The sequence below is a fragment of the Scylla paramamosain genome, chromosome 13 (assembly GCF_035594125.1).
Source record: "Scylla paramamosain isolate STU-SP2022 chromosome 13, ASM3559412v1, whole genome shotgun sequence".
Classification (NCBI taxonomy): Eukaryota; Metazoa; Arthropoda; class Malacostraca; order Decapoda; family Portunidae; genus Scylla; species Scylla paramamosain.
The window spans coordinates 857,551-883,972 of NC_087163.1; the positions used below are offsets into that span (position 1 = coordinate 857,551).

General features: G+C 38.7%; 4 protein-coding genes across 20 annotated transcripts; 2 read left to right on the top strand and 2 right to left on the bottom strand.

Annotated features, from left to right (window-relative positions):
• Positions 1-478: 478 nt before the first annotated feature.
• On the bottom strand, positions 479-9,848 carry LOC135106275 (major facilitator superfamily domain-containing protein 10-like). Of its 6 annotated transcripts, none has more exons than XM_064015122.1 (5): positions 9,744-9,848; positions 7,061-7,146; positions 5,973-6,096; positions 5,259-5,467; positions 479-4,630 (listed from the first exon to the last, which is right to left on the bottom strand). In XM_064015122.1, exons 3-5 carry the CDS (start codon positions 6,090-6,092, stop codon positions 4,624-4,626), a joined length of 336 nt encoding a protein of 111 aa, XP_063871192.1. In that variant the 5' UTR covers positions 6,093-6,096; positions 7,061-7,146; positions 9,744-9,848; the 3' UTR covers positions 479-4,623. The 6 variants fall into 6 exon arrangements, with proteins under 6 accessions (XP_063871192.1, XP_063871191.1, XP_063871190.1 ...); XM_064015121.1 differs by lacking the exon at positions 9,744-9,848 and adding an exon at positions 7,728-9,058; XM_064015120.1 differs by lacking the exons at positions 7,061-7,146; positions 9,744-9,848 and adding an exon at positions 6,753-6,849.
• Positions 9,833-14,237, top strand: LOC135106263 (uncharacterized). 3 transcript variants are annotated; one of them, XR_010271218.1, is made up of 5 exons: positions 9,833-9,972; positions 10,647-10,854; positions 11,348-11,509; positions 11,662-11,749; positions 13,779-14,199. XR_010271218.1 is itself a non-coding variant. In XM_064015105.1 (5 exons), the coding sequence occupies exons 3-5, from the start codon at positions 11,453-11,455 to the stop codon at positions 14,235-14,237; spliced, it is 645 nt and encodes a 214-aa protein (XP_063871175.1). In that variant the 5' UTR covers positions 9,833-9,972; positions 10,647-10,854; positions 11,348-11,452. The 3 variants fall into 3 exon arrangements, 1 of the variants encoding a protein (XP_063871175.1); XM_064015105.1 differs by having other exon boundaries at positions 11,621-11,749; positions 13,779-14,237; XR_010271217.1 differs by having other exon boundaries at positions 11,662-14,199.
• On the bottom strand, positions 13,659-19,271 carry LOC135106266 (translation initiation factor eIF2B subunit beta-like). Of its 2 annotated transcripts, none has more exons than XR_010271219.1 (6): positions 17,544-17,562; positions 17,198-17,386; positions 16,963-17,119; positions 16,617-16,811; positions 16,098-16,273; positions 13,659-15,324 (listed from the first exon to the last, which is right to left on the bottom strand). XR_010271219.1 is itself a non-coding variant. In XM_064015107.1 (6 exons), the coding sequence occupies exons 3-6, from the start codon at positions 17,059-17,061 to the stop codon at positions 15,252-15,254; spliced, it is 543 nt and encodes a 180-aa protein (XP_063871177.1). In that variant the 5' UTR covers positions 17,062-17,119; positions 17,198-17,386; positions 19,030-19,271; the 3' UTR covers positions 13,659-15,251. The 2 variants fall into 2 exon arrangements, 1 of the variants encoding a protein (XP_063871177.1); XM_064015107.1 differs by lacking the exon at positions 17,544-17,562 and adding an exon at positions 19,030-19,271.
• On the top strand, positions 18,514-25,988 carry LOC135106262 (ribosomal protein S6 kinase alpha-5-like). Of its 9 annotated transcripts, none has more exons than XM_064015104.1 (7): positions 18,514-18,745; positions 21,329-21,409; positions 21,663-21,803; positions 22,379-22,586; positions 23,081-23,242; positions 23,354-23,482; positions 25,515-25,988. In XM_064015104.1, exons 5-7 carry the CDS (start codon positions 23,186-23,188, stop codon positions 25,971-25,973), a joined length of 645 nt encoding a protein of 214 aa, XP_063871174.1. In that variant the 5' UTR covers positions 18,514-18,745; positions 21,329-21,409; positions 21,663-21,803; positions 22,379-22,586; positions 23,081-23,185; the 3' UTR covers positions 25,974-25,988. The 9 variants fall into 9 exon arrangements, 7 of the variants coding, with proteins under 7 accessions (XP_063871174.1, XP_063871171.1, XP_063871168.1 ...); XM_064015101.1 differs by having other exon boundaries at positions 18,515-18,745; positions 21,663-21,793; XM_064015098.1 differs by having other exon boundaries at positions 18,516-18,745; positions 21,663-21,785.
• Positions 25,989-26,422: the final 434 nt, after the last annotated feature.

Below are 26,422 nucleotides of genomic sequence, written 5' to 3' on the forward strand. Positions count from 1 at the left end.
GATGACCATTACACAACAGGGCCATTCTGAAAACACTACAGTAAATGTAGCTGATTGGTTTCATGTTGATATGATGCTGAAGGAGAAGGAAGTAATGTATGTATGAAATGGACAGTGGCAAGACTGCTGGTAGCTCCCTAATGCCTGCAAGTAACTTCAAGTTTTCCATTAATGAAGGAACAGGAAAAGCAACCAATTTCATGAACACAACAGTGGAAAATCTCAAAGTTCAAGAGTTGTAAGGGCAGTATGAAATCCTGAAGCTGAAAATAAATACAAGCAAATAAAGAGAGTAAGTAGTGCAGAGTCAGTATCAAGGTGTGAATCTGCCAAATGGCCATCAGGGGTATGCATGAGTGGTGTACATTTCCTATAGAGTGTAACATGTCAGCTGGTCACAGAGGTGCTGCAGTATGATGGTAGGTCTCTAATGTAACAAAGTGAACAATTTCTTGAAAATTCTAAATGATTACACTAGTTTTGTCTTGTATTGATTTATGAATACACAATCCATATTTACACAAACATATTAAACAATTGCCTGAAAAAACAATTTACTGAAAAAAAATATAAAATAAATCAGCAGCTGACCTGATTTACATATTTCCTACTTACTGAGAATTTTGAGAAATGTAACTCATTTGTAAATCTTGAATTCCTTGTAATTTGTTTACAGTGTGCAATGGTAGCAAAGGTGCTAGAGGTGGAAGGCAAAAATAATGGACAATTTTCTACAGATAACTGATAAAGTCCATTACCTACTGTAGCAAACAGTCAAGCAAAGCAAAGACCAGCATTGTTGTAAACATTAGGAGTGGAAAGAACAAGCACAGGGGTACTTTTAATGCACATGAAAGACAAAACCTTCATGTTTTAGAGAAGTGAAAGTGGATAGTTAGAGGTGATGATAAGGAGAGAATGTACTGAAGAAAGTCTGGTATGATGAAGCAGACCTGGGATTAACAATAAGTGGCATGAAGAAAGCAGACCATATTGGTGAAGTCATGCAACAGAAATGTCATTGAGTGCCTGCTGGCAGACTGAAGAAAACATACGGTGAAGTTCTATAGAAGGACAAGACTCGGCAGAGTTTGAATACTATGATTCTATTTTACAAACAGCCCATTTAAACATGGAAACTAATGAAATTATGAGTTATGGAACATTGTTACAGTGGCACTGGCAGGATTCTGGAAGCTTCTGGCCTAGGCATGAAAAAAAAAAAAACAAATAAATAAATAATAATTTGCTACAAACCTTTTTCTAGTTAGGTCTACAGTGAAACCCGTTTTTTGGAATTCCCCACAGTATGTCTTCACTTGCATCTGAGCCGTTCATGCACCTTGTGTTTGCAGCTCATTCTTACACACTGCAGTCCTCTCACTCTTGTATCCTTTTCCTCCTATGTACCATTGTGCAAACTGCTGAGTTAAATATTTATCTACTTTGTGGTTTTCCATGAGGACAACAGTGAGAGTTAAACTTGTTGTCTTTATTTAAAGCCACTGCCAGGCCAGGAGCCCCCCACCAGCCTTCCTCCTGTCTGCCTGTCTGGATCTTGCTTCTCCTGGTGTTCTGACTACCTAGTTAGTTTTCTACAAGAGGATCTGAGCCCTGAACTTTATCATTGTGCTCTCATGGTCAGTGCTGTGCAATATAAAGAGAGAAATCACCACACTGATAATCAACACCATCAGCATAGCGAGTAAAATTCAAACATTTTCATGAACGTCAATGAGCCATCACTTTTGGTCTTGAATACCAATATACTGTAAGACATCTACAGTTAACTTTTAGATTTTTTTCTAAACAAAATCTGAAAATATATAGGAAATAGTCAATAATTCAAAATAGTATGTATAATACCTTCAGTAGACAACTAACCTAACCTTCATTAAGAGAACCTAAAAGATAATGTGCCTTCAACTAATCTTGGTACAAAATATTGGTCATGTACAACAGTGACTCCAGTAGCCCTTCCTTTGTTTAACACACAATTATTTTTGTTGCTCTTGGCCAGCAACCCTCTTACACAGAGATTATAATAGCACTAGTAAAGTAGCAGCATCATTAATGATTTATTATTAATATATATTGATAATATTATCATTATCACTATTACTATAACTTGTGACAATCTTACTTATAGTTGTTTTTTGGGCAAAAATTATATATGACAATAAAGTAATCATACAATATTTGAAAATGTCATCTCCCACAATCTGATCTGTGAAGTCAGTGTCTGAGTGACTGGTACAAATGACTCCCAGTGCCAGGACCAGTGTTGCTGGGAGCACCACAATATTTAATAACATACAATAACTGTGACTGGTGCACAAATAGTAACTCGATAGATGGACTACTCCATTTATTAAATGCTTATATCATGAAAAATGAGATGAGGTACCATCACACTTACTTAAAAATCAAGGATCAGATCATCAGAGAAAGACACCATGTTCAAAACAGTACTGGCAAGACAAGCAGCCTGTCAATCTATGTGACTTCAACCTTGAGCCACACTTTATTGCGGTGATCTAACGGGTCACTGGTCACCACCAGAGCAGTCATGATCCACCACAGCCAGTCACACCTCCCAAGAATGCTGTGTTTGAACAAGAGCTGAGATGACCATCCCAATAGCAAAGCCAGCAGTGGATGGCTGTGCCATGAAACACCAAACCAAGATGCTGCTGTGGGGTAGATGTGGGCATACAAAAAAGTTTATTGTCCTCACTGAAGTGCTAATGACGAGAATACTCAAGAAAACCTCATGTAAGAGGCCCTGGTATCAAGGTTCTCTATGAACAAAGCCCATGTTTTTCACACTGAAAGGGACTGATAGATTTGTAGATACAATATATGAGCAATCTATATTTCTTGAACCTCTTAGCAAATACCTCCTAAATCTGCCTTCTTGCATATGACTGATGTTCAATATGAAGGGCAGCCTTCTGGCCCAAACATAAATTGTGAATTGCTGGCAGCCAGGTCTTGTGGTGGGGAAGGGCTGTTTCCAACAATACATTCCCAGCCAACACCACAGGTTCAGGCTGAAGCTTTTCATCTTGTGTGACTGTCAGACAGGCTACATATAAGACAATCCTGAATACAGCAGGATCATTGATTTGATTCCACAACCAAGTGTAGGGCCAAGTACACAGATCATGACAATGCTGCTCAATGACTATCTTGACATATGGCAAATTGTCTATGTTGATAATTGGTACCCTAGTCTGATTGGTGTCAGCTTCCACAAGACTGCCAGCATCTATAGCACTGTCAGACATGAGTCATAACAATGTCATTTTTAATTCTAAGCAATCAATATCTTGCAACTTTATGGATGGATAAAGGGGAGGTAAATCTTTTCCCTAACATCCACATACCAAGCTATGAAATGCTACATCAACAGAATGACTAGAGAGTAGATTGGGAAGCCTGTGGCACAATTAGGTAATGACAATAGCACAACTTAATTTCAAGAGTGAAAGACATAAGAACATAAAATAATAATAATAATAATAATAAACATCAATTGAAAAAAAAAAAAAAAAAAAAAAAAAAAAAAAAAAAAAACTAATGAAAACAAAAACAGCAAAAAAAGATAATAATCATCATTAGGCCCTGTGGATGATGAGGGTGGTAGAGGCAGTGGTGGGTTTAATAATATTGTTACTGATAAATCCTGTTGTCTTATATTATAATTCTTTGGCTACACAGTAAAAATATAGATTTGAAAATATACTTTGTAAACCTCAGTAACTTCCACTACAGCCTGTTAAACTAGAACCATGAAAACACCCTTGAAAACCCCAGTAACTTCCACTACAGCCTGTTAAACTAGAACCATGAAAACACCCTTGAAAACCCCAGTAACTTCCACTACAGCCTGTTAAACTAGAACCATGAAAACACCCTTGAAAACACACACACAGGCAACCCCCTCCCGGCCACACGGACACACACACACAAAACAGAAAATTTACCTCAAAACACTTGCAAAAACAGCCCCAAAACATCTCCAATACACCCCAAAACACACAAGCAGGGGAGTGTAGTGAATTAATAAGTGAAAGAAAGCAAGAAAGTGTAAAGGAACAGATGATAATGAAAAAAAAGTGATTTAAATGAGATTGTCAAGATGTTTTGATGGTTTATGGTAAGGAAAATGATAGAATGGGTTTGTAATGATGACAGAAAGGAATGAATAAGAGGGAAAAGTAAAGAAATGGGGAAAGAAAAAAGAAAATGATGCTTTACCCACAATGCACCTCTCTTTAACCACATTCAGAGACACAAGGAAATACAAACAAATAACAAAACAAGCAAACAAAGAAAAAATGAAAGAAAAAAAAAGAAGATAAGCAAAAATTATACGAAAACAAAAAAAATGTACATAATTAAAAAAATAAATAAAAGAGAGACACTAAGAATAAATTATTGAACACACACACACACACACAACACAGGCAGCGATTCCTGGAAGAAGACAGCAAAGAATATTATGTTAGCCACAGGGAGAGTGAGTGCGTAGACAGCCGAGGCCGCGAATCACCCAGCGGGAGAACGTGGCCCCCACAGCTGGCCCGACGGTGAAGCCTATGCTGAATGCCACGCCGATCAGTGCCTGTGGGTTGAGGGGAGGTTAGGGGAGGTTAGGCTGGTTAGGTTAGGTTAGGGCACATTGACAACACACCACAATATAAATAAGAAATAAAATAATGCACAAGAAAATAAAAAGCTAAAAAAAGTAAACAAACAATATATTCAACACCACCACAACACCTTTAAACACCCTCAAAATACCCCAAAATACACAAAAACATCCCAGAACACTCCAAAAACACACCAAAATACTCAAAATACCCCAAAACACACAAAAGCATCCCAAAACATTCCAAAAACACACTAAAACACCCTCAAAATATCCCAAAAACACTATAAAACATCCCAAAACATTCCAAAAACACACCAAAAGCCTCAAAATACCCCAAAACACCCAAAAAACACCTGAAAATATCCTCAGAACAATGAAAGGGAATAAAACACAAAATAACAATAACAAAAAAAACAAAAAACAAGAAAACAAGCTGCAATATAGAACAGCAGGAACACAAACACACACACACACACCCTACAAACAAACAAACAAAAAATAAATAAATAGATAACAGGATAAAAAAAATTGAAAAAAATAACAATAAAACCAAACTAGAAATCTATAAACCAATACAAAACACAACACACCCACATACCACCAAAACAAGACAAAGTGGAACCTTGCAGGGACGCCGATGATATGCTGGTAATAAGTAACACAGGAGAGCAGAGAGGAATACAAGCCGCTGGACTCGTGCTTGGAGTAACAGTTGAGGAGAGCAGGAGACAGAGGCACCATAACCGTGAAGCCGAGCAGGTCCAGGATCAGACTGCCGAATACCACCTTGCTTGTCCGCGCGTTCCTCTGTGGGAGTTATGTTAGGTTAGGTTACGTTGGGTTGGGTTAAGTGAGGTTAGGTTAGGTTAAGTGAGGTTAGATTAGGTTAAGTTAGTTTATGTTAAGTTAGGTTAAGTAAAGTTATGTTAGGTTAAGTTATGTTAGGTTAAGTTAGGTTAGGTTAAGTTAGGTTATGTTAGGTTAAGTGAGGTTAGGTCAGGTTAAGTTAGGTTAGGTTAGGTTAAGTTAGCATATGTTAGGTTAGGTTAGGTTAAGTGAGATCTTTTTTATCTTTTATTTTTTTTCTCAGTATATTTTTCTTATTGTATTTAATTGCCTTTTACCAGTGTCCCTCCTATATATACAAAAAATAAAACAAAATAAATAAATAAATAAAGTAAAACAACATTTTTTACAACTTGCATTGAGGCAGTGTTGCATGAGCCTTGAGTGACAAATATTGCAGCGTGTTGACAACCAAACACTTTACATCTCAGCTTAGCAACACACACCAACACATCACCCTGCTCACCTTCTCCTTGATGTCCGCAGCCTGTTCTGCCCCTCTGTCCCTGCCGTCCACCTCACCACCGCTGCCACCGCCACCGCCATCCCTGCCGCCAACCTGCTTGCCGGATCGGAGGGTTGCCATTGCTCTGAAAGTTATGTTAGGTTAGGTTAAGTGGGGCTGTGGGAAGAGGATGTAGGTTAGATTAGGTTTGGTTAGGCTAGGTTTGGCTATACTTTGTTAAGTTAGGTGAGGTTAGACTAGGTTAGGCTAGGCTAGGTTATGTTAGGTTTGGCTAGGCTTCGTTAAGTTAGGTGAGGTTATGTTAGGTTAGGTAAGGCTTGGCTAGGTTAGGCTTGCTTAGGTAATGTTTGGCTAGGTTATAATTGCTTAGGTTATGTTAGGTACAGTTTGGTTAGGCTAGCTTGGGATTAAGACACGAGATAGCCAGTCTTGGGGAGGTGGAAGCACCAGACAGAAGTTAGGGTAGGCTTCTTTGGGTTAGGCTTGGTTTGGTTAGGGGCAGCTGAGGAGTGTGAAGCTCCACCACATTAGGTTAAATTTGAGGTAATATTTTAGTCATTTTCTCTCTCACCACCAAAATTTTCCCACTGTGTAAACTTTGTTAATATTTTTTATCTGAAGGCTACAAAACACATCACTCGCTTTCCATCCCAGACCCCTAAACACCACCCCTTTCTTCCTTCCTTAGCATCAGCCAGCCAGCCTCTTTGGACTTAAATGAAGGAAACTTTTAAACACGTAGATATAATATAACATTTTCTTCTTCACACACACACACACACTGCTTCCGTGACGTGGGAGAGTGAGGAAGAGCGAGAAAGTTTTATCACCAGCTGGAAGGAAACTACCGCTTTGTTTACATCTGACAAGAGAAAACGCGGCTGTCACTTCTGTCAACGGGTAACTAATACAAAGCTGAGAGAGAGAGAGAGAGAGAGAGAGAGAGAGAGAGAGAGAGAGAGAGAGAGAGAGAGAGAGAGAGAGAGAGAGAGAGAGAGAGAGAGAGATTGTCATATAACCATTTTATACTCAAGATAATAAAAGACAGCAAGCGTTTAATTATTAATTTTCCAACTTTCTTCACTTGCCTAAACTTTCTTCCACACTGCTGGTGGTGATGGTGGTGGTGGTGGTGGTCTTCCTGCTTCCCTATTTCGTCCCTCTACATTTGTATCTTAAAAGAAAAAAAGATCGTATTACTGAATCAACACCAATGAACACTTAACCTTACCTAACCTAAAGTGTACCTCTGTTTTTACCCTCTACCCATCACTACAACCTCCAGTACCTTCCCCTGCTAGGACTCCAACACCACAACACCTCGTACAGACCCAGACATCCCACACACGTGCATCTAGAAGCTTCATACATCACAACACACGCTATAACACCCCTGACACGCTTCTACTATCACAGTCCCCCCTTAAACACTCCAGAACCTTTTATTTTACCTCCAGCACACCACTTCTACCCTCAAAGGTTTACAGTCACTCCGGCCCCTAGTTACACCGGCCCTCAGTCACTGCGGCCCCCAACCCTAGTCACTCCGGCCTACCACCCTAGTCACTCCGGCCTACCACCCTAGTCACTCCGGCCCACTAATTATACTAAGTTATCTAGAAAGAATATATAGTAACAGGCTCTCTCTTTTATTAAATAATTACGCAGTATAGTCATACACATACACAATAACTATGTAATACTATGTAACCTTGAAAGAATATATAATAACAAAAATAACCAAACAATGCTCACCACACCCTGACCACAACATGGGAGCGCTGACTGGCTTTATCAGGCAGTCTACTGATACTAAAATATTTCTGTATACAAAAGTATGTGTCTAAAAGTAAAAAACAATTCAGGCAGTCTACTGATACTAAAATATTTATGTATACAAAAGTATGCGTCTGAGTAAAAAAAAACAAGATTATATTACAAACTAAACACTGGGTCCGCTTAGCCTGGAACATGCTTTTAATAATTGGTCAGTGGTGAGGTCATGTTGTTCATACTTGTTCCATAGTGAAAATATTCGTCCCTGTAGAGATCGGTATTTTCGTCTCTGACAACGAGCAAGTTTTCCGTCCTTGACCAGACGCACTTGGACCTGTACATTTTTGGCTTCTTTGAAAAGTAAGGGAACCAGCACATAAAAAGGAATATGGGAAGAGCCTGCACTACCATTCAAACGTCTATGATAACCTTCTACATCATTATTCGTGCGAATGCTCTGGCCAAACACTGTCCATTCACTTGGTGACCAAAACCCACTTATCCATGTTTCTCTCATGTACGTTGTTAAATCTTTAATTGGGCCAGCAGGAAGGCGTGATTCAAGGTGATCAAATGTTGATGTAATATGTTCATGTGGGAGAAAGGGAAGAGCCATTAACTGTTTTAGGTAATCTTGAGTGGGACGATGATTCAAGTATGGAACCGCCAATCCTAACGCCTGAATCTTCCTCCAGACTGCCTGATTCCAATGAAATGCACAGCCTTGCAACTTTGCAACTGGAAATAATTTCCTGACTACTGACCACAAAGCCATTTCGAAGTCCATCACGATCTTTTCCACTTTACACTCCTGAATTATTGCTAAAATAGAATTCAATACCTTTCTGTAGTCTCTCTTTCTTTTCCCTGACATAAGGATGAAAGCTAAGGGGACTTGTTTTACATTACCTTCGCTTCCCTTAACGAAGGCATGGACTCCAAATAGCTGTTGAAACGGGGCTCGTACTACACGAAATGTGGCATCTAAATACCATGTCCTTGCCTTCTTCAACAAGGCAAGTTGGTCTGCAGTGGCAAATACTAAGTGTCTTGCATCATCTAGAATAATATCTTTCTGGAGGAATTCATTCGGAATGTGATCAACTACCAATTCAAAATCCAATGAATTAGGTTCAACAGGTCTATCTTTCTGTCTTATACGGTTAACATTACGAGATAAATAGACTGGATTTACAAAAGCATTATCACTTCCTTCTGTCTGCCTCATGGCACGGTCAAGAAAAGTCGTTTTGTGTTCGAAACAAGAAAAGTCGTTTTGTGTTTCGAAAACCTCGGTACCTCAACTCCGAGGAAGGAGACACCGTTAACGACTATTATCTATTACGCAAACTCATATAGCTAGTATGTTTTGTAGTAGCAGTATGGTAGTAGTAGTAGTAGTAGTAGTAGTAAGTTTCTACCTCCACTATCATAATCGTTATTATCATTATTAATATTATTATGGAGGAAATGAGAGAGAGAGAGAGAGAGAGAGAGAGAGAGAGAGAGAGAGAGAGAGAGAGAGAGAGAGAGAGAATGTCAGGTTGTTGTGACTTGACCCACCTTTTACCAGACCTTTCTTTTTCTTATTGGCCCATATTCATATTGTGCGTAGGAGTTGAAGAGTATTTATACTTCGTAAATAATCCGAAAAGTGATAATTAAGGCAACACCCTTCTGTCCACCAAGGGTTCAGTTAAATTATACACAAATGCTACTTTTCAAATAAAGAATTGCTGCAAAATGAAGTGGATGAGAGAGAGAGAGAGAGAGAGAGAGAGAGAGAGAGACTATAGGACATACGTGATAAGAGTAGGTGTTTTATTTATTGTTTATTGCATATATATGGCTTCATTCCGCCAGAGAATGGCGCTCTAGCCTCCATAGACATTACAAATGTACAATAAAAGTTGTTAAAAAGTAAACTACAACTAGGTAAATACACACACACACACACACACTCAAACAACCCAACAATATAATTATATTGCTAACTTTACACACGTGCGTGCCGCCAGGGAGGCCGGAGTGACCTGGGTCGAACGCGGGGGAGGCCGGAGTGACCGGGGCCGGAAAAACTAGGGGCCGGAGTGACCGGGGCCGGAAAAACTAGGGGCCGGAGTGACTTGCTACCGGCGGCAGCGATGGCGGTGGCGGCAGCAGTGGTGGTGAGGTGGACAGCAGGGACAGAGGGGCACTACAGGCTGCGGACATCAAGGAGAAGGTGAGCAGTGTGTTGTGTTGGTGTGTGTTGCTAAGTTGAGATGCAATATTTGTCACTCAACACTCATGGAACACTGCCTCCATGCACAAGTGTGTCGGGAAAATTATTTAAAGTCGTAAAAATGTTCTTGTTTTACTTTATTTATTTATTTATTCATTTTGTTTTTATTTTTTGTATATATAGGAGGGACACTGTTTAAAGGCAACAAAATACTATAAGAAAAAAATACTGAGAGAAAATAAAAGATAAAAAAGACCTCACTTAACCTAACCTAACCTAACCTAACTTAACCTAACTTAACATATGCTAACTTAACCTAACCTAATATATGCTAACTTAACCTAACCTAACCTAACCTCTTTTAACCTAACCTAACTTAACCTAACCTAACCTAACCTAACATATGCTAATTTAACCTAACCTAACCTAACTTAACTTAACCTAACCTAACCTAACTTCTTTTAACCTAACCTAACTTAACCTAACTTAACCTAACCTAACTTAACCTAACCTAACATATGTTAACTTAACCTAACCTAACCTAACCCAACCTAACCTAACTTAACCTAACCTAACCTAACATATGCTAACTTACCCTTACCTAACATATGCTAACCTAACCTAACTTAACCTAACCTAACCTCACATAACCTAACCGAACCTAACACCCGCAGAGGAACGCACGGACAAGCAAGGTGGTATTCAGCAGTCTGATCCTGGACCTGCTTGGCTTCACGGTGGTGCTGGCTCTGTTTCCTGCTCTCCTCGACTATTATTCCAAGCACTACTCTAGCGGCTTGTATTCCTCTCTGCTCTCCTGTGTCACGTATTACCAGCACATCATCGGCGTCCCTACGAGGTTCCACTCTGTCTTGTTTGGTGGTATGTGGGTTTGTTGTGTTTTGTATTGGTTTATATATTTTCAGTTTGTTTTTATTATTTTTTTTTTTTCAATTTTTTTTTATCCTATTATCTATTTATTTATTTTTGTTTGTTTGTTTGTTTGTAGGGTGTACCATGTATTTTTTAAGGTTTGTATTGAGGCTGCTCACTCATACAGTACAAATTTAGCTGCAACATGGGTGATCTGAACTAAGCTGGTCATCCTCTCTCTATACCTGTTCTTTTATTCACTTTCCTTCATCCTTTGCTTACCAGTCTGTAAATGAGAAACAGGAATGGAGGTAGAAATACCATCCTTTCATATTTTCCTTTGAAAGATTACCTTGAAGTCATGTTGTGTCTTTAGTAGTAGTGGTTGTGACCTAATGACCAAGTGGGTTATACTGATGCAACTTTTAGATACATTTAGAAAGAAAAAAAAATTGATGTGGTTTGGTTGTAATAAGTGGTAATTCCTTTTTTTTCCTGACAGAAATTGAATTGGGATGACCTTGTTCAAAAGAAAGTACCTGCTCCCTTTGTACCAAGAATCAGTACTGAGTTAGATGTTAGTAATTTTTCTGAAGAGTTCACTGCAATGATACCACAGGATTCTCCAGCAATCGTTCCTCCAGATGTTGAGAAAATGTTCAATGTAAGTACCCAAATAAGACTTAATTGTATATGCATATGTATGAATGTATGTATGTATTTATATGAGTGTGTGTACTCTTCCAAAGATAGTATTGTTACATTATTATTTCAGGGCTACTCCTACGTTGCTCCATCAATTCTCTTCATTGACAGTGTCATCAGCGACAGCAGCAGCCTTTTCAAGATGTCACCAGACAGAAGACCTTCCACAACCAACCTATTATTGGCTTGTAGCTTTAAGGTTAGTACCCACTTTCTATTCTGCTGTTGCTGATTTACTTGCTAATTTTAATTCTTCACTATTAACTCTTTGACTGCTGCTGCTGCTGTTTGCTACATCTTTCCTTAACCACTAATCACTTTGAGACATTTTTACTTGTTCTACAGCCATCTCTAATCTTTAAACTGGGTACAAATTGCAAAATCCATTCTTTTTAATCCCCTTCTTTCACGTAGATGATTATTATAAAGATTTCATGCATTACTTCTGGTGCTGTAAATTGGTTTGTATCAGTGAAAGCATTAAAACATACTTGAATTTTTGGTGAATTGTCTCAGCATGATTTTGACAGTAAAGGTAAATAAATTGTCATAGTAGTAGCAGTAGTAATAATATAAGTATGCATGGCTGATGTCTTCCCCTGTGAGGGATAGATTCAGATTCAGATTCAGATTCTTTATTCCACGAAAGTGGTTATTAAGTACATTATATTTCACATAGCTTTACATAAATAAGGAGGTCATAAAACTAAACTGTAGATTGAAATATCTTAGTATACTACTAAATGATTAAATTGCAGAATGTTGTCATCAAAAAATATTAAGAGTATAAAATAATCATGGTAACTAAAATAGTATTTCTACACTAAAGTGCAATGTCTACCTCTAAGTAAAATAAAATACATGAATGTCCTTAAAATTATGTTTAAATGATGATAAGACCATAAAATGCTGGATAAAATATGGGTGTAAAGCTTCATCACTGTGCGTTTTCTAACATATGTCTAAAATATTTATATAATATTTGCAGATTGGAAATGTTTCCTGAGGTTAGTCTTAAAACTGTTTAGATTTTGAGACAGGGTGATGGTGGATGGGAGTTGGTTCCACAACTTAGGACCCAACACAGTGAGGTCCCTGGCACCGCTGTCTGTTCTGGTCCGGGGAACATGCAAGTTGTTTCTTTGTCTAGTTTTACTGTTTGTCACATCATTTACAGTATTAAAAGATAAAAAGGATAGAAAGCCATCAGGATAACATCTTCGCAAATGTCAAACATATGTTTCTCCTTAACCCTGAGCCATTTAAGTTCTTTAAGGAAAGGTGATGCACGGTCATATTTCCTGCCACCTCCCACTGCTACTTTAGCTGCAAAGTTTTGAAGTTTTGGGGCCTTACACAGAAGAGTTTCGTTTGTTGATCCCCACACTTGAATGCAGTAATATATTGTGCTTAATGCAAGTGATTGAGTAACAAGAATTCGTGTGGGTTTATCAAAACATTTACTAATTCGATTTATATACATTAATATGCCTGTCACCTTCTTCTGTAACTCATTTAAATGAACATCAAACAACATATATTTATCAAAATACACTCCTAAATTCTTAACATGATAACTTGAAAGTATGTTCTCTCCATCAAAATGTATGGTAGTGTCAGGAGGAATCTTAGCTAGGAGTTGGCGATTGCCTAGGAAAATACATTGCGTTTTACTTGGATTTAAAAGTAGGCCATTACTCAGAAAATAGCGTTTACATTGTCTTAGAGTTGTTTCAGCATCATTAATGAGTTGATGGATGTTGTTAACTGTGCCTTCGTGTAATATTTGAGTATCATCCGCGTATTGCACTATGAAACCATTAACGTGCTCTGACAGATCATTTACATAAATGCTGAACAATAGCGGGCCAAGAATTGAGCCTTCTGGGACTCCATAGTTCACTTTCTGGTCTTTAGATATTGCCCCATTCAAGCGGACAGACATGGTTCTGTTGGTCAAATAATTATCTAGACCTTTCCTTGTTGCTTGTTCAACTGCATGATGTCTTTAACACACACTTCTCTACCCCATCCAAGTACTACCATCCAAGTAGCTTTCCTCACCTATCACTACTTTCAACTTCACTCACTCTTTCTTTTGGAGATGTCATTGATATGAAATCGTTTTGACACAAAATGATTTAAGTAACAATTAGTTTAAGATCATATTTTCTTTTCCTTGCATTTAATCATTGTATGCCTGTATCTAATTCATGTTGGTTTCACAGGCACACACCTATATTGTGATGGAGCTCCTTGGAGGTGGAGAGCTGGCTGCTTCAGAGGATCAGGAAACACGAGAGGTTCACAGAGGCTCGCCTCGGGCTTCGGTCGTCGTGAGGAACCTGGTGTCAGCAGTTCACTACGTGCACAGGAAAGGCATCAGTGTTCACGGAGACCTAAAGCCAGACAGGGGTGAAGAGTTAGGAGAGGGAGAAGAAATATGTTGGGAATTAATGGAATGGGAGGGAATAAAAATAGAAAAGTGGTTGGTGTTGAGGATAGACAGAAAAGAAAAGAAAGGAAAGGTGAAAAAAAGGAAGTTTTTTTGCATTGATTTTCCATCTGCTTATTTTAAAGAATTTATTGCATGGAATATTATTGATCTCCATCATTTGTATGGCCTTTATAATAAAAAGTATGAATTTATTCCATTCAGATATTATCCTTCTCCGAGGCCATTCTAATCTAATTATCTTTTCACGGAATCTCTTGTTCAAGGATTCTTCTGAAGATTCAGTTATTAAGATTGTGGATTTTGGGTTTGCACATTTGATGCCTGACAAGGAAAAGGATGGCAGCACGAAGACACCGTGCTTCACTGTTCACTATGCAGCGCCTCTGTTACATCCTGTTATTCACAGGTACAGGTTATAAAGTGGGTGTTGTTGTGCCCTGCAACCAGAGATGTGGCCATTTCCTGTATGTGTTCCACCATGGCATTCACCAGCAGTACCACACCATAGAGTGTTGTTTCTTCCTTACACAGACCACCTAAACAACATTCACAAGCTTAAACATTAGCAGTGAGTGCTTCTTTCTGTTTAAGTCCTGTTTGTTACTCCTCAAAACCTTCAAACAGTGCCAAAAGCCTCATATCTTCATGGTACCGCTTGAACATTCATGCACTGGTTGAGTATCTTGTGTGTAATTTTATGATGAAAGGTTTTTAATGCAGGGACAGTTGTTTATAGGGATTTTTACATTATTTTTAGTGTACAACCATCCAAAAGGCATTTAGCTCAGTGTTAGTGCAACAACCACACAGTACTGAATGTAGGGTTTCCTGTTTCATTAGAGATTTCTCTGCAGTGGTGTTTTCAATACAAGGAGTGTTTTCTATAGTTATTTTCTTTATTTTGAGGGCTTGCTATATCCTGCACAACTCTAAAAATACATCAAATTAACCTCCCACCAAAGCACAATACAGACACTTCCATTGGCTGTAACATTACTGCTAATACTACAACATTCTTCCTGAGGGGAACCACACACATTAACAATAACACATGTAACAAAAAACTACACCAAACATATTAAGCTCAACATTTTTGTATAATAATTTTTATAAACATGAATGACCAAAAATGGTTCTAGGATAAAAGAGGAAAAAAATGACAGAACACTGCAGCATAACAGTACAAATGGCAGGTGTGTCTCTTTTCTCTTATTCCTTATTTGCAAGGATTAAAGCTGTTACCTTAGAGATCACAAGAAGTGGGACGGTACAGTTCGCTAAGCTGCCGGTACACGTAGGATGGTGCAGTACCTCGACTGAAATGAAAGAGATTTAAATGGTCAGCAGCCATTATTTAAAGCTAAGTGAGTAGATGTGCAAGATAAACAGGGTACAGTAAAATCCCTCTTGTCCGGCATCAACGGGACCGCCGACGTGCCGGACACTTGAATAGAAGTGAAATTATGTCCACGATGACCACCCTACACTCACGCATCTTACCACAACAATGATGATCAGCTGATCTGATCAGCTGCTTAAGTGTAAGCACAACACACTTCCTTTTTTCTACAACTTTAGGCGTGATGAAGGCGTCGGGCGATAAACAGTGCACACGCGGGACTGAGTCACTGAGTAAACACAGTGCAGTGGGCTGCGGGTGGCGCAAAGCAGTGCGCTGTGGTGGCAAGGGGACGGAGTATGCCTCGCGTGGGAATTTTAATTGATTTTGTGAGCACACGTTGATTTTTTATTGATTTTAAGGCTCGGGGAAAAATGTGCCGGATACTTGAAGCTGGCGGATACTGGAATGCCGGATGAGAGGGATTTTACTGTATAATAAATTGAGTAAGTTGTTTATCTCACTCATAAGTAAAACATAAAGGCCTTTCATTTGATGCATTTAGGATCAGAAGTTTTACTGGGAGATGAAGTACAGTGCTAAATAACAGTTTGTGCATAAAGCTGACAAATACTGATGTCTCCTGAGGTCAGCCCAGGCCCAACAAGGAAAGCAAATAAAAAAATGAAATGAACCCCCAACATCACACCTTGAAAGGACCACACAGTCATATGAACAACACAAACTCACTTGTTAGTTATGAAACCAGTGACATTTTCTGGAGGAACGTAATCTAGCTGAGTCAGCGCAGTATTTACAGACGGCCAAAACTTTGTTCCCTCTGGGATAATAGAAGTGGTGGTTTGGTGGCTTATTTCTTCACAGCCCATCAAGCTAAATTTGTATGTGGGAGTGCACACATACAGCTGAAAATGAAGATTTGTGACAATAAGCAAAATGCACAATTCATGCCATGATTTTCAATATTATATAGGTACTGATCTGATAGTATCTAGCTCCACATGAGACAACAGGTTGAGGTTTGAGAAAGGACCATCCAACACTCAACACGAGGAATGTATATCCACCTACATGAAATAAACATGTGGAAAAGGAATGTATCAAAAACTGGAATCAAGAATTTCTGTGAGAATAAAATGGTATGTACTTTTGTGATACCTTCCCTGTTCAATTTGCAACAGTAAATATGTTTCAAATACTGCCCCACTGAAAGAGGTATCAGGATAATGACTAACAAATAAAACTTACTGGAACAGAATAAAACTTTGGTGGTGAGGCAAGAGAGGCTGCACCAACAAAGGTCTCAATGCCTCCGTTGGTCACCACCGTCTCGGTGCCAACGATGACCTTGTTGACACGTGACATGATGGGGAACACTGCAGAGTCTTGAATTAATGTTGTCTCAATTCCAGCAGTACATAAAGCTTTTGCCACTGGGTGACCCTGCACAAGTAAAAGATGTATTGAGAACATAAGAACATAATAAAATAAAGGAAGCTGCAAGAAGCCATCACCCCTACATGTGGCAGTCCCTGTGTTATGTATCGTGCACATCAGACACGATGACGTGAAAGAGACGCATAAAACACCTTACATCATATTTAGGGGCACGTTCGGCAACAATAACGTGGAATTTCCTTTGTGTGGCTGCCTTGGTCAGGAAGGCCAAGACCAGTGGACACATTGCACACATCACAATGACCTCATCATTGTGAATCTTGCTTACACCTTGGGCAGCTATCAATTCTTGGCTGAAATAAAAGGAATCAATATAATACTGGTAACAAACAACGTCAATGTCCCAAATGTCAGTGTAATCTTTACTCTACCTTTGTTCAACCTCAGCTTTCTGTTCACCAATGGCCTCAAGTACTCTGTCCTGCAGCTCTGGAATAACCTCCGTGCATTTTGGGAGATCTCCACATGCAGGGTGAGTCTACTAGCATGGACTGTGAGAGGCTTGGGTACTCCACACCTTGCTTCTCTCCACGTGGTGTGTTGTGTTCATCAATTACTATCTGCGTGAAGAAGAAAAATAACTTAAATTAATAAATGAGATACACACACACACACACACACACACACACACACACACACGAGGACAGAAAGGCAAAATACGTAGAGAGAGAGAGAGAGAGAGAGAGAGAGAGAGAGAGAGAGAGAGAGAGGCTGTACTTAAGCAATTATATCTTTCCATACCACACACACACACACACACACACACACGCACACGAACGTTTCCCTAAGGGCGTTACATCACTGTGTGTGTGTGTTCTATATCTCTAGGGCGGAATCTTTCAAGAGAGAGAGAGAGAGAGAGAGAGAGAGAGAGATGAGGAAACAAGGAAGAGAATGAAAAATAAATAAAAAAGCAAGAATAATGATGATAACAACAACAATAAAAGGAGGTCAGTTTTTTTTTTTTTATGGGATACTTATGTGAATTGAAATACGCCTAAATGTTTACGTTCTTGAGAGAAAACGGAGGTCAGTTTTTTATTTTTATGGGATACTTATGTGAATTGAAATACGCTCAGTTATTTGTATATCACTGCTTCACAGACATCTCCAGCACGTGTTCCCTTTGAGTAGCACCAAACCCACCAACACCCACACATTGGTAAGCCTTCTAAGCACATACTAGTTTACATTGGCGCAGATATATTAAAAAGATTAATCACAAAAGACTAATTAAAAACATATATTCAGTACATGCAGGTGGGCTCTCCTTGACACACAGAGAAAGGCTGGTAATTCTCTGTTGATCATTAGCTACAGTATGGAAGCCTCTGTTATACTTCGATATCTCTGTGAAGTATTGTTGTTTTTTAACGTCAAATGGTAAATATTTAATAATTATAAGGTAAGATATAACAGTATTAAGCCAAGCCTTTAATTCACACAAGCTTTTCAATGATTGCACATTACGCCACACAAGGGACGAGACATTGCAGTGTAAGCCACGACCAGTTTGAATTTGGCGCTTCAATCAGTAAACGTCTACATACTTTGACAATTACAGTGATAATGGCCTGAGATTTATTTTTACACGCTTATAATTCTTTATATTTAATTTTCTATTAGTTTAGTTTAATATAAAAGAAGTTGGTGGTTGTTATTGAAAGGTAAAAGTGTGTTGTGGATAGGTTTGTGTCCGTACTGTGCAGAGCAGGCCAAGGGAGGACAACACAGCACCAGACGTGACACAGAAAGGCACTGTGTTCAAAGGGTGCCATAAACTGTGGCTTTATTTAATGTATTTTGGCAGAACAAGACAGTGACAGGGCCGTGGGTGCCTGCGTGTGCTGGTGCAAGCTTGGTGCCTGCCTGGAGGTGCCTACAGGGAGGTGCCTACAGGGCCACCAAGGCTAATATTGGTAAGAAACCTTCCCACCACTTGTCCAGCCAGCTAATTTGCACAGTCTGATGTAACAGGCGGTGACTGTGATAGTGTTGTTACCTGTCACCCACAACAACAACAACAACACAGGGCTGTCAGGTTTATTGTTAAGCCTGGTATTTCATGTTTTTGCACCTCGTTAGCAATATATTGATGTGACGCAGCATTCCACGGTGCCACAAGCGCTCCAAGCCTCCACCACAAAACTCTTACTAATTAACCATGACAGGAATTAGAAAAACGTAAAAAAAATCCACTTGCCTTATGTTATCAGCTGAGGTGGAGGCAGCCTTCCCCATTTATCCGCCAATATCTGCTTTATTTGTCACTTATTGTAAGCCTAACACGTCACTAAGTGGAGCCACATGACAAGGCTTTCATATCCGCTAGCTAGATATATCCGCCATTGCCTCATTTAGTTACGATGGAAGAATAACAGGCAAAATAGCGGCCGTCCTCTCCACTGGCAAGGGCCGCCATGATGCCTGGCTACCTGTTTGAATCTGTGGGTTCCAATATTTTTTTGGTATTTTTCTTAACTTCTTTATTTTGGTAGTATAGCATGTTTTTATGGTTTAGAAAAATAATTATTTGCTTTAGAAGTGTTTTCGCTGCTTGTGTTGACTTGTGTCCAATTTTGTGTTGATTGACGAAAATGTGGGGTGTTTTTTTGACGCTATTTTGACAAACTTGGTTTTTTATTTCACGCTCTAATTACGTCTTTTGTATTTCTAAAAATTGCTTATGATTTTTAAATTGTTTTCTGGTTCCTGTTGAGAGGAATAAGTGGGTTTTAAAAATGGTTTATGGTCCTGTTAAAAGTTGTGATTATAACACTTTTTGTGTTATTGTGTCTCTATTTCAGCTTGTAACTAACTTTTTAATGCCTGAAAAAATAGTTTGTATGTTTTAAAGTGTTTTATCTTGTTGTTGAGTCAAAATAGGTGGACTTTCCAGTGGTTTTTAATCGTAATTAGGTTCCAACACTTGTTTTTTACACAATTTCGGTTTTATTTGTTTATTCTTGTTCCAGGTAACTTTTGATGGTGTAAGATGATAGTTCAGATTTTTTAAAATTTTTTACGTTCCTAAAAATTCAAATGCTGTGGAGTTTTCAATGATTTAAATGGTGCCGAATATTTCAACACTTTTTCCATATTTCATTTGGATATTTTTTAAATACTACTCAAGCTGGAGCTGTTATAATATTGTGGATATTTTTTAAAGTATTTGTCAAGTCAGAATATATAAGGCATTCCAGCCTAGCTCCATTTTTTCGAGGGGTCAATTTCGAAATGAAATCCGTTACGGTACGTAAATTAGCCGTGACGTCACATCCGCCATGATGGACCCGGGCCCTTGATCGGCTCCGCTGTCTCCTCGGTAATAATTATCGTATTTTGCAGTGTTTTCCTGGTGTTTCCACGTGTTTCTAAACTCAGACGTGTAGATAAGAGTAGAATGAGTAAGAAAATAAGAGAAATAGAGGAGGAAGAGGAAGGGAGAAGGAATAGAGGAGGTGGTAAAACAGAAAAATGATAAGAAAACAATATTTAGCTTAATTTTCCCTGCTGCCCTGTCTGTCTTGGTAGTATTTGTCTTCCCTGACAGTGCTTCCAGTGTATTTGGTGTGTTTAAGAGGTGTTGGAGTGTGTCTGGAGGTGTTTAGGGAGTGTTGCAGTGTGTCTGGAGGTGTTGAAAGGGTGTTGAAGTGTGTGTTTTAGGGATTTGGTGATGTTTGAGTCAATATTTAGCGTTCCTGGTGTGTTTTGGGGTGTCTTAGGCTTGTTTAGGAGTGCTTTAAGTGTGTTTTGGACTGTTTTCAATGTTTTGTGATGTTTCAAGTGTATTTTAGGATGTTATGGACGAGTTTGGGTGTGTTTTGTGTGGATACCGGGGAATTTTGGGTGCGTTTGTGAATATTTTAGGTCAGTGTGGGTGTTTTGGGGTGTTTTAAGTGTGTTTTGGGCCGTTTTCAGTGTTTTGGGATGTTTTAAGTGTGTTTTAGGATGTTATGGATGAGTTTGAGTGTGTTTTGGGTAGGTACGGTGTGTTTTCGATGCGTTTTAAGTCAATTTGGTGAGTTTTGGAGTATTTTAAGTGTGTTTGGGGATATTTTGGTGCACTTTCGATGTGTTTAGGGTGTTTTTTGTGCGTTTAGGAGTGTTTAAGGTGTTTTAAGGTGTTTTAGTGTGATTGGAGTTGCTTTTGAGGTGTTTTGGTTATGTTAAAGGCATGTTGCAGATAAGTACTGGGTCTTTGAGGGTAGAAGTGGTGTGCTGGAGGTAAAATAAAAGGTTCTGGAGTGTTTTAGGGGGGACTGTGATAGTAGAAGCGTGTCAGGGGTGTTATAGCGTGTGTTGTGATGTATGAAGCTTCTAGATGCATGTGGGGGCGATGTCTGGGTCTGTACGAGGTGTTGTGGTGTTGGAGTCCTAGCAGGGGAAGGTACTGGAGGTTGTAGTGATGGGTAGAGGGTAAAAACAGAGGTACACTTTAGGTTAGGTAAGGTTAAGTGTTCATTGGTGTTGATTCAGTAATACAATCTTTTTTTTTTCAGATACAAATGTAGAGGGACGAAATAGAGAAGCAGGAAGACCACCACCACCACCACCACCACCACCAGCAGTGTGGAAGAAAGGTTAGACAAGCGAAGAAAGTTGGAAAATTAATAATTAAACGCTTGCTGTCTTTTATTATCTTGAGTATAAAATGGTTATATGACAATCTCTCTCTCTCTCTCTCTCTCTCTCTCTCTCTCTCTCTCTCTCTCTCTCTCTCTCTCTCTCTCTCTCTCTCTCTCTCTCTCTCTCTCTCTCAGTATTAGTAACCCTGTTGACAGAAGTGACATCCGCGTCTTCTTAGATGTAAACAAAGCGGTACTTTCCTTCCAGCTGGTGATAAAACTCTCTCTCGCTCTCCCTCACTCTCCCTCACTCTCCCACGCCACGGAAGCAGTGGAATAAAGCACAGGAGGAGGAAGTGAGAGGATAATGAAGTTTGGAAGTTTGTGATACGTAAGAAGGTTACATGTTGTGAGAGGAATATAGTGCTGTCTGTCTGTCTGTGTGTGTGTGTGTGTGTGTGTGTGTGTGTGTAAAGAAGAAAATGCTATATTATATCTACGTGTTTAAAAGTTTCTGTGAGGGAATGTGTGTGTGTGTGTGTGTGTGTCCCTCCTATATATACAAAAAATAAAACAAAATAAATAAATAAATAAATAAAGTAAAACAAGAACATTTTTACGACTTTAAATAATTTTCCCGACACACTTGTGCATGGAGGCAGTGTTCCATGAGTGTTGAGTGACAAATATTGGCTTAACTTAACTTAACTTAAATATTGACTTAACTTAACCTAACCTAACTTCTTTTAACCTAACCTAACTTAACTTAACCTAACCTAACCTAACTTAACCTAACCTAACCTAACTTAACCTAACCTAACATATGCTAACTTAACCTAACCTAACCTAACCTAACCCAACCTAACCTAACTTAACCTAACCTAACCTAACATATGCTAACTTACCCTTACCTAACATATGCTAACCTAACCTAACTTAACGTAACCTAACCTCACATAACCTAACCGAACCTAACACCCGCAGAGGAACGCACGGACAAGCAAGGTGGTATTCGGCAGTCTGATCCTGGACCTGCTTGGCTTCACGGTGGTGCTGGCTCTGTTTCCTGCTCTCCTCGACTATTATTCCAAGCACGACTCCAGCAGCTTGTATTCCTCTCTGCTCTCCTGTGTCACGTATTACCAGCACATCATCGGCGTCCCTGCGAGGTTCCACTCTGTCTTGTTTGGTGGTATGTGGGTTTGTTGTGTTTTGTATTGGTTTATATATTTTCAGTTTGTTTTTATTATTATTTTTTTTTTTCAATTTTTTTTTATCCTACTATCTATTTATTTATTTTTGTTTGTTTGTTTGTTTGTAGAGTGTACCATGTATTTTTTAAGGTTTGTATTAAGGCTGCTCACTCATACAGTACAAATTTAGCTGCAACATGGGTGATCTGAACTAAGCTGGTCATCCTCTCTCTATACCTGTTCTTTTATTCACTTTCCTTCATCCTTTGCTTACCAGTCTGTAAATGAGAAACAGGAATGGAGGTAGAAATACCATCCTTTCATATTTTCCTTTGAAAGATTACCTTGAAGTCATGTTGTGTCTTTAGTAGTAGTGGTTGTGACCTAATGACCAAGTGGGTTATACTGATGCAACTTTTAGATACATTTAGAAAGAAAAAAAATTGATGTGGTTTGGTTGTAATAAGTGGTAATTCCTTTTTTTTCCTGACAGAAATTAAATTGGGATGACCTTGTTCAAAAGAAAGTACCTGCTCCCTTTGTACCAAGAATCAGTACTGAGTTAGATGTTAGTCATTTTTCTGAAGAGTTCACTGCAATGATACCACAGGATTCTCCAGCAATCATTCCTCCAGATGTTGAGAAAATGTTCAATGTAAGTACCCAAATAAGACTTAATTGTATATGTATATGTATGAATGTATGTATGTATTTATATGAGTGTGTGTACTCTTCCAAAGATAGTATTGTTACATTATTATTTCAGGGCTACTCCTACGTTGCTCCATCAATTCTCTTCACTGACAGTGTCATCAGCGACAGCAGCAGCCTTTTCAAGATGTCACCAGACAGAAGACCTTCCACAACCAACCTATTATTGGCTTGTAGCTTTAAGGTTAGTACCCACTTTCTATTCTGCTGTTGCTGATTTACTTGCTAATTTTAATTCTTCACTATTAACTCTTTGACTGCTGCTGCTGCTGTTTGCTACATCTTTCCTTAACCACTAATCACTTTGAGACATTTTTACTTGTTCTACAGCCATCTCTAATCTTTAAACTGGGTACAAATTGCAAAATCCATTCTTTTTAATCCCCTTCTTTCACGTAGATGATTATTATAAAGATTTCATGCATTACTTCTGGTGCTGTAAATTGGTTTGTATCAGTGAAAGCATTAAAACATACTTGAATTTTTGGTGAATTGTCTCAGCGTGATTTTGACAGTAAAGGTAAATAAATTGTCATAGTAGTAGCAGTAGTAATAATATAAGTATGCATGGCTGATGTCTTCCCCTGTGAGGGATAGATTCAGATTCAGATTCAGATTCTTTATTCCACGAAAGTGGTTATTAAGTACATTATATTTCACATAGCTTTACATAAATATGGAGGTCATAAAACTAAACTGTAGATTGAAATATCTTAGTATACTACTAAATGATTAAATTGCAGAATGTTGTCATCGAAAAATATTAAGAGTATAAAATAATCATGGTAACTAAAATAGTATTTCTACACTAAAGTGCAATGTCTACCTCTAAGTAAAATAAAATACATGAATGTCCTTAAAATTATGTTTAAATGATAATAAGACCATAAAATGCTGGATAAAATATGGGTGTAAAGCTTCATCACTGTGCGTTTTCTAACATATGTCTAAAATATTTATATAATATTTGCAGATTGGAAATGTTTCCTGAGGTTAGTCTTAAAACTGTTTAGATTTTGAGACAGGGTGATGGTGGATGGGAGTTGGTTCCACAACTTAGGACCCAACACAGTGAGGTCCCTGGCACCGCTGTCTGTTCTGGTCCGGGGAACATGCAAGTTGTTTCTTTGTCTAGTTTTACTGTTTGTCACATCATTTACAGTATTAAAAGATAAAAAGGATAGAAAGCCATCAGGATAACATCTTCGCAAATGTCAAACATATGTTTCTCCTTAACCCTGAGCCATTTAAGTTCTTTAAGGAAAGGTGATGCACGGTCATATTTCCTGCCACCTCCCACTGCTACTTTAGCTGCAAAGTTTTGAAGTTTTTGGGCCTTACACAGAAGAGTTTCGTTTGTTGATCCCCACACTTGAATGCAGTAATATATTGTGCTTAATGCAAGTGATTGAGTAACAAGAATTCGTGTGGGTTTATCAAAACATTTACTAATTCGATTTATATACATTAATATGCCTGTCACCTTCTTCTGTAACTCATTTAAATGAACATCAAACAACATATATTTATCAAAATACACTCCTAAATTCTTAACATGATAACTTGAAAGTATGTTCTCTCCATCAAAATGTATGGTAGTGTCAGGAGGAATCTTAGCTAGGAGTTGGCGATTGCCTAGGAAAATACATTGCGTTTTACTTGGATTTAAAAGTAGGCCATTACTCAGAAAATAGCGTTTACATTGTCTTAGAGTTGTTTCAGCATCATTAATGAGTTGATGGATGTTGTTAACTGTGCCTTCGTGTAATATTTGAGTATCATCCGCGTATTGCACTATGAAACCATTAACGTGCTCTGACAGATCATTTACATAAATGCCGAACAATAGCGGGCCAAGAATTGAGCCTTGTGGGACTCCATAGTTCACTTTCTGGTCTTTAGATATTGCCCCATTCAAGCGGACAGACATGGTTCTGTTGGTCAAATAATTATCTAGACCTTTCCTTGTTGCTTGTTCAACTGCATGATGTCTTTAACACACACTTCTCTACCCCATCCAAGTACTACCATTCAAGTAGCTTTCCTCACCTATCACTACTTTCAACTTCACTCACTCTTTCTTTTGGAGATGTCATTGATATGAAATCGTTTTGACACAAAATGATTTAAGTAACAATTAGTTTAAGATCATATTATTTTCTTTTCCTTGCATTTAATCATTGTATGCCTGTATCTAATTCATGTTGGTTTCACAGGCACACACCTACATTGTGATGGAGCTCCTTGGAGGTGGAGAGCTGGCTGCTTCAGAGGATCAGGAAACACGAGAGGTTCACAGAGGCTCGCCTCGGGCTTCGGTCGTCGTGAGGAACCTGGTGTCAGCAGTTCACTACATGCACAGGAAAGGCATCAGTGTTCACGGAGACCTAAAGCCAGACAGGGGTGAAGAGTTAGGAGAGGGAGAAGAAATATGTTGGGAATTAATGGAATGGGAGGGAATAAAAATAGAAAAGTGGTTGGTGTTGAGGATAGACAGAAAAGAAAAGAAAGGAAAGGTGAAAAAAAGGAAGTTTTTTTGCATTGATTTTCCATCTGCTTATTTTAAAGAATTTATGGCATGGAATATTATTGATCTCCATCATTTGTATGGCCTTTATAATAAAAAGTATGAATTTATTCCATTCAGATATTATCCTTCTCCGAGGCCATTCTAATCTAATTATCTTTTCACGGAATCTCTTGTTCAAGGATTCTTCTGAAGATTCAGTTATTAAGATTGTGGATTTTAGGTTTGCACATTTGATGCCTGACAAGGAAAAGGATGGCAGCACGAAGACACCGTGCTTCACTGTTCACTATGCAGCGCCTCTGTTACATCCTGTTATTCACAGGTACAGGTTATAAAGTGGGTGTTGTTGTGCCCTGCAACCAGAGATGTGGCCATTTCCTGTATGTGTTCCACCATGGCATTCACCAGCAGTACCACACCATAGAGTGTTGTTTCTTCCTTACACAGACCACCTAAACAACATTCACAAGCTTAAACATTAGCAGTGAGTGCTTCTTTTTGTTTAAGTCCTGTTTGTTACTCCTCAAAACCTTCAAACAGTGCCAAAAGCCTCATATCTTCATGGTACCGCTTGAACATTCATGCACTGGTTGA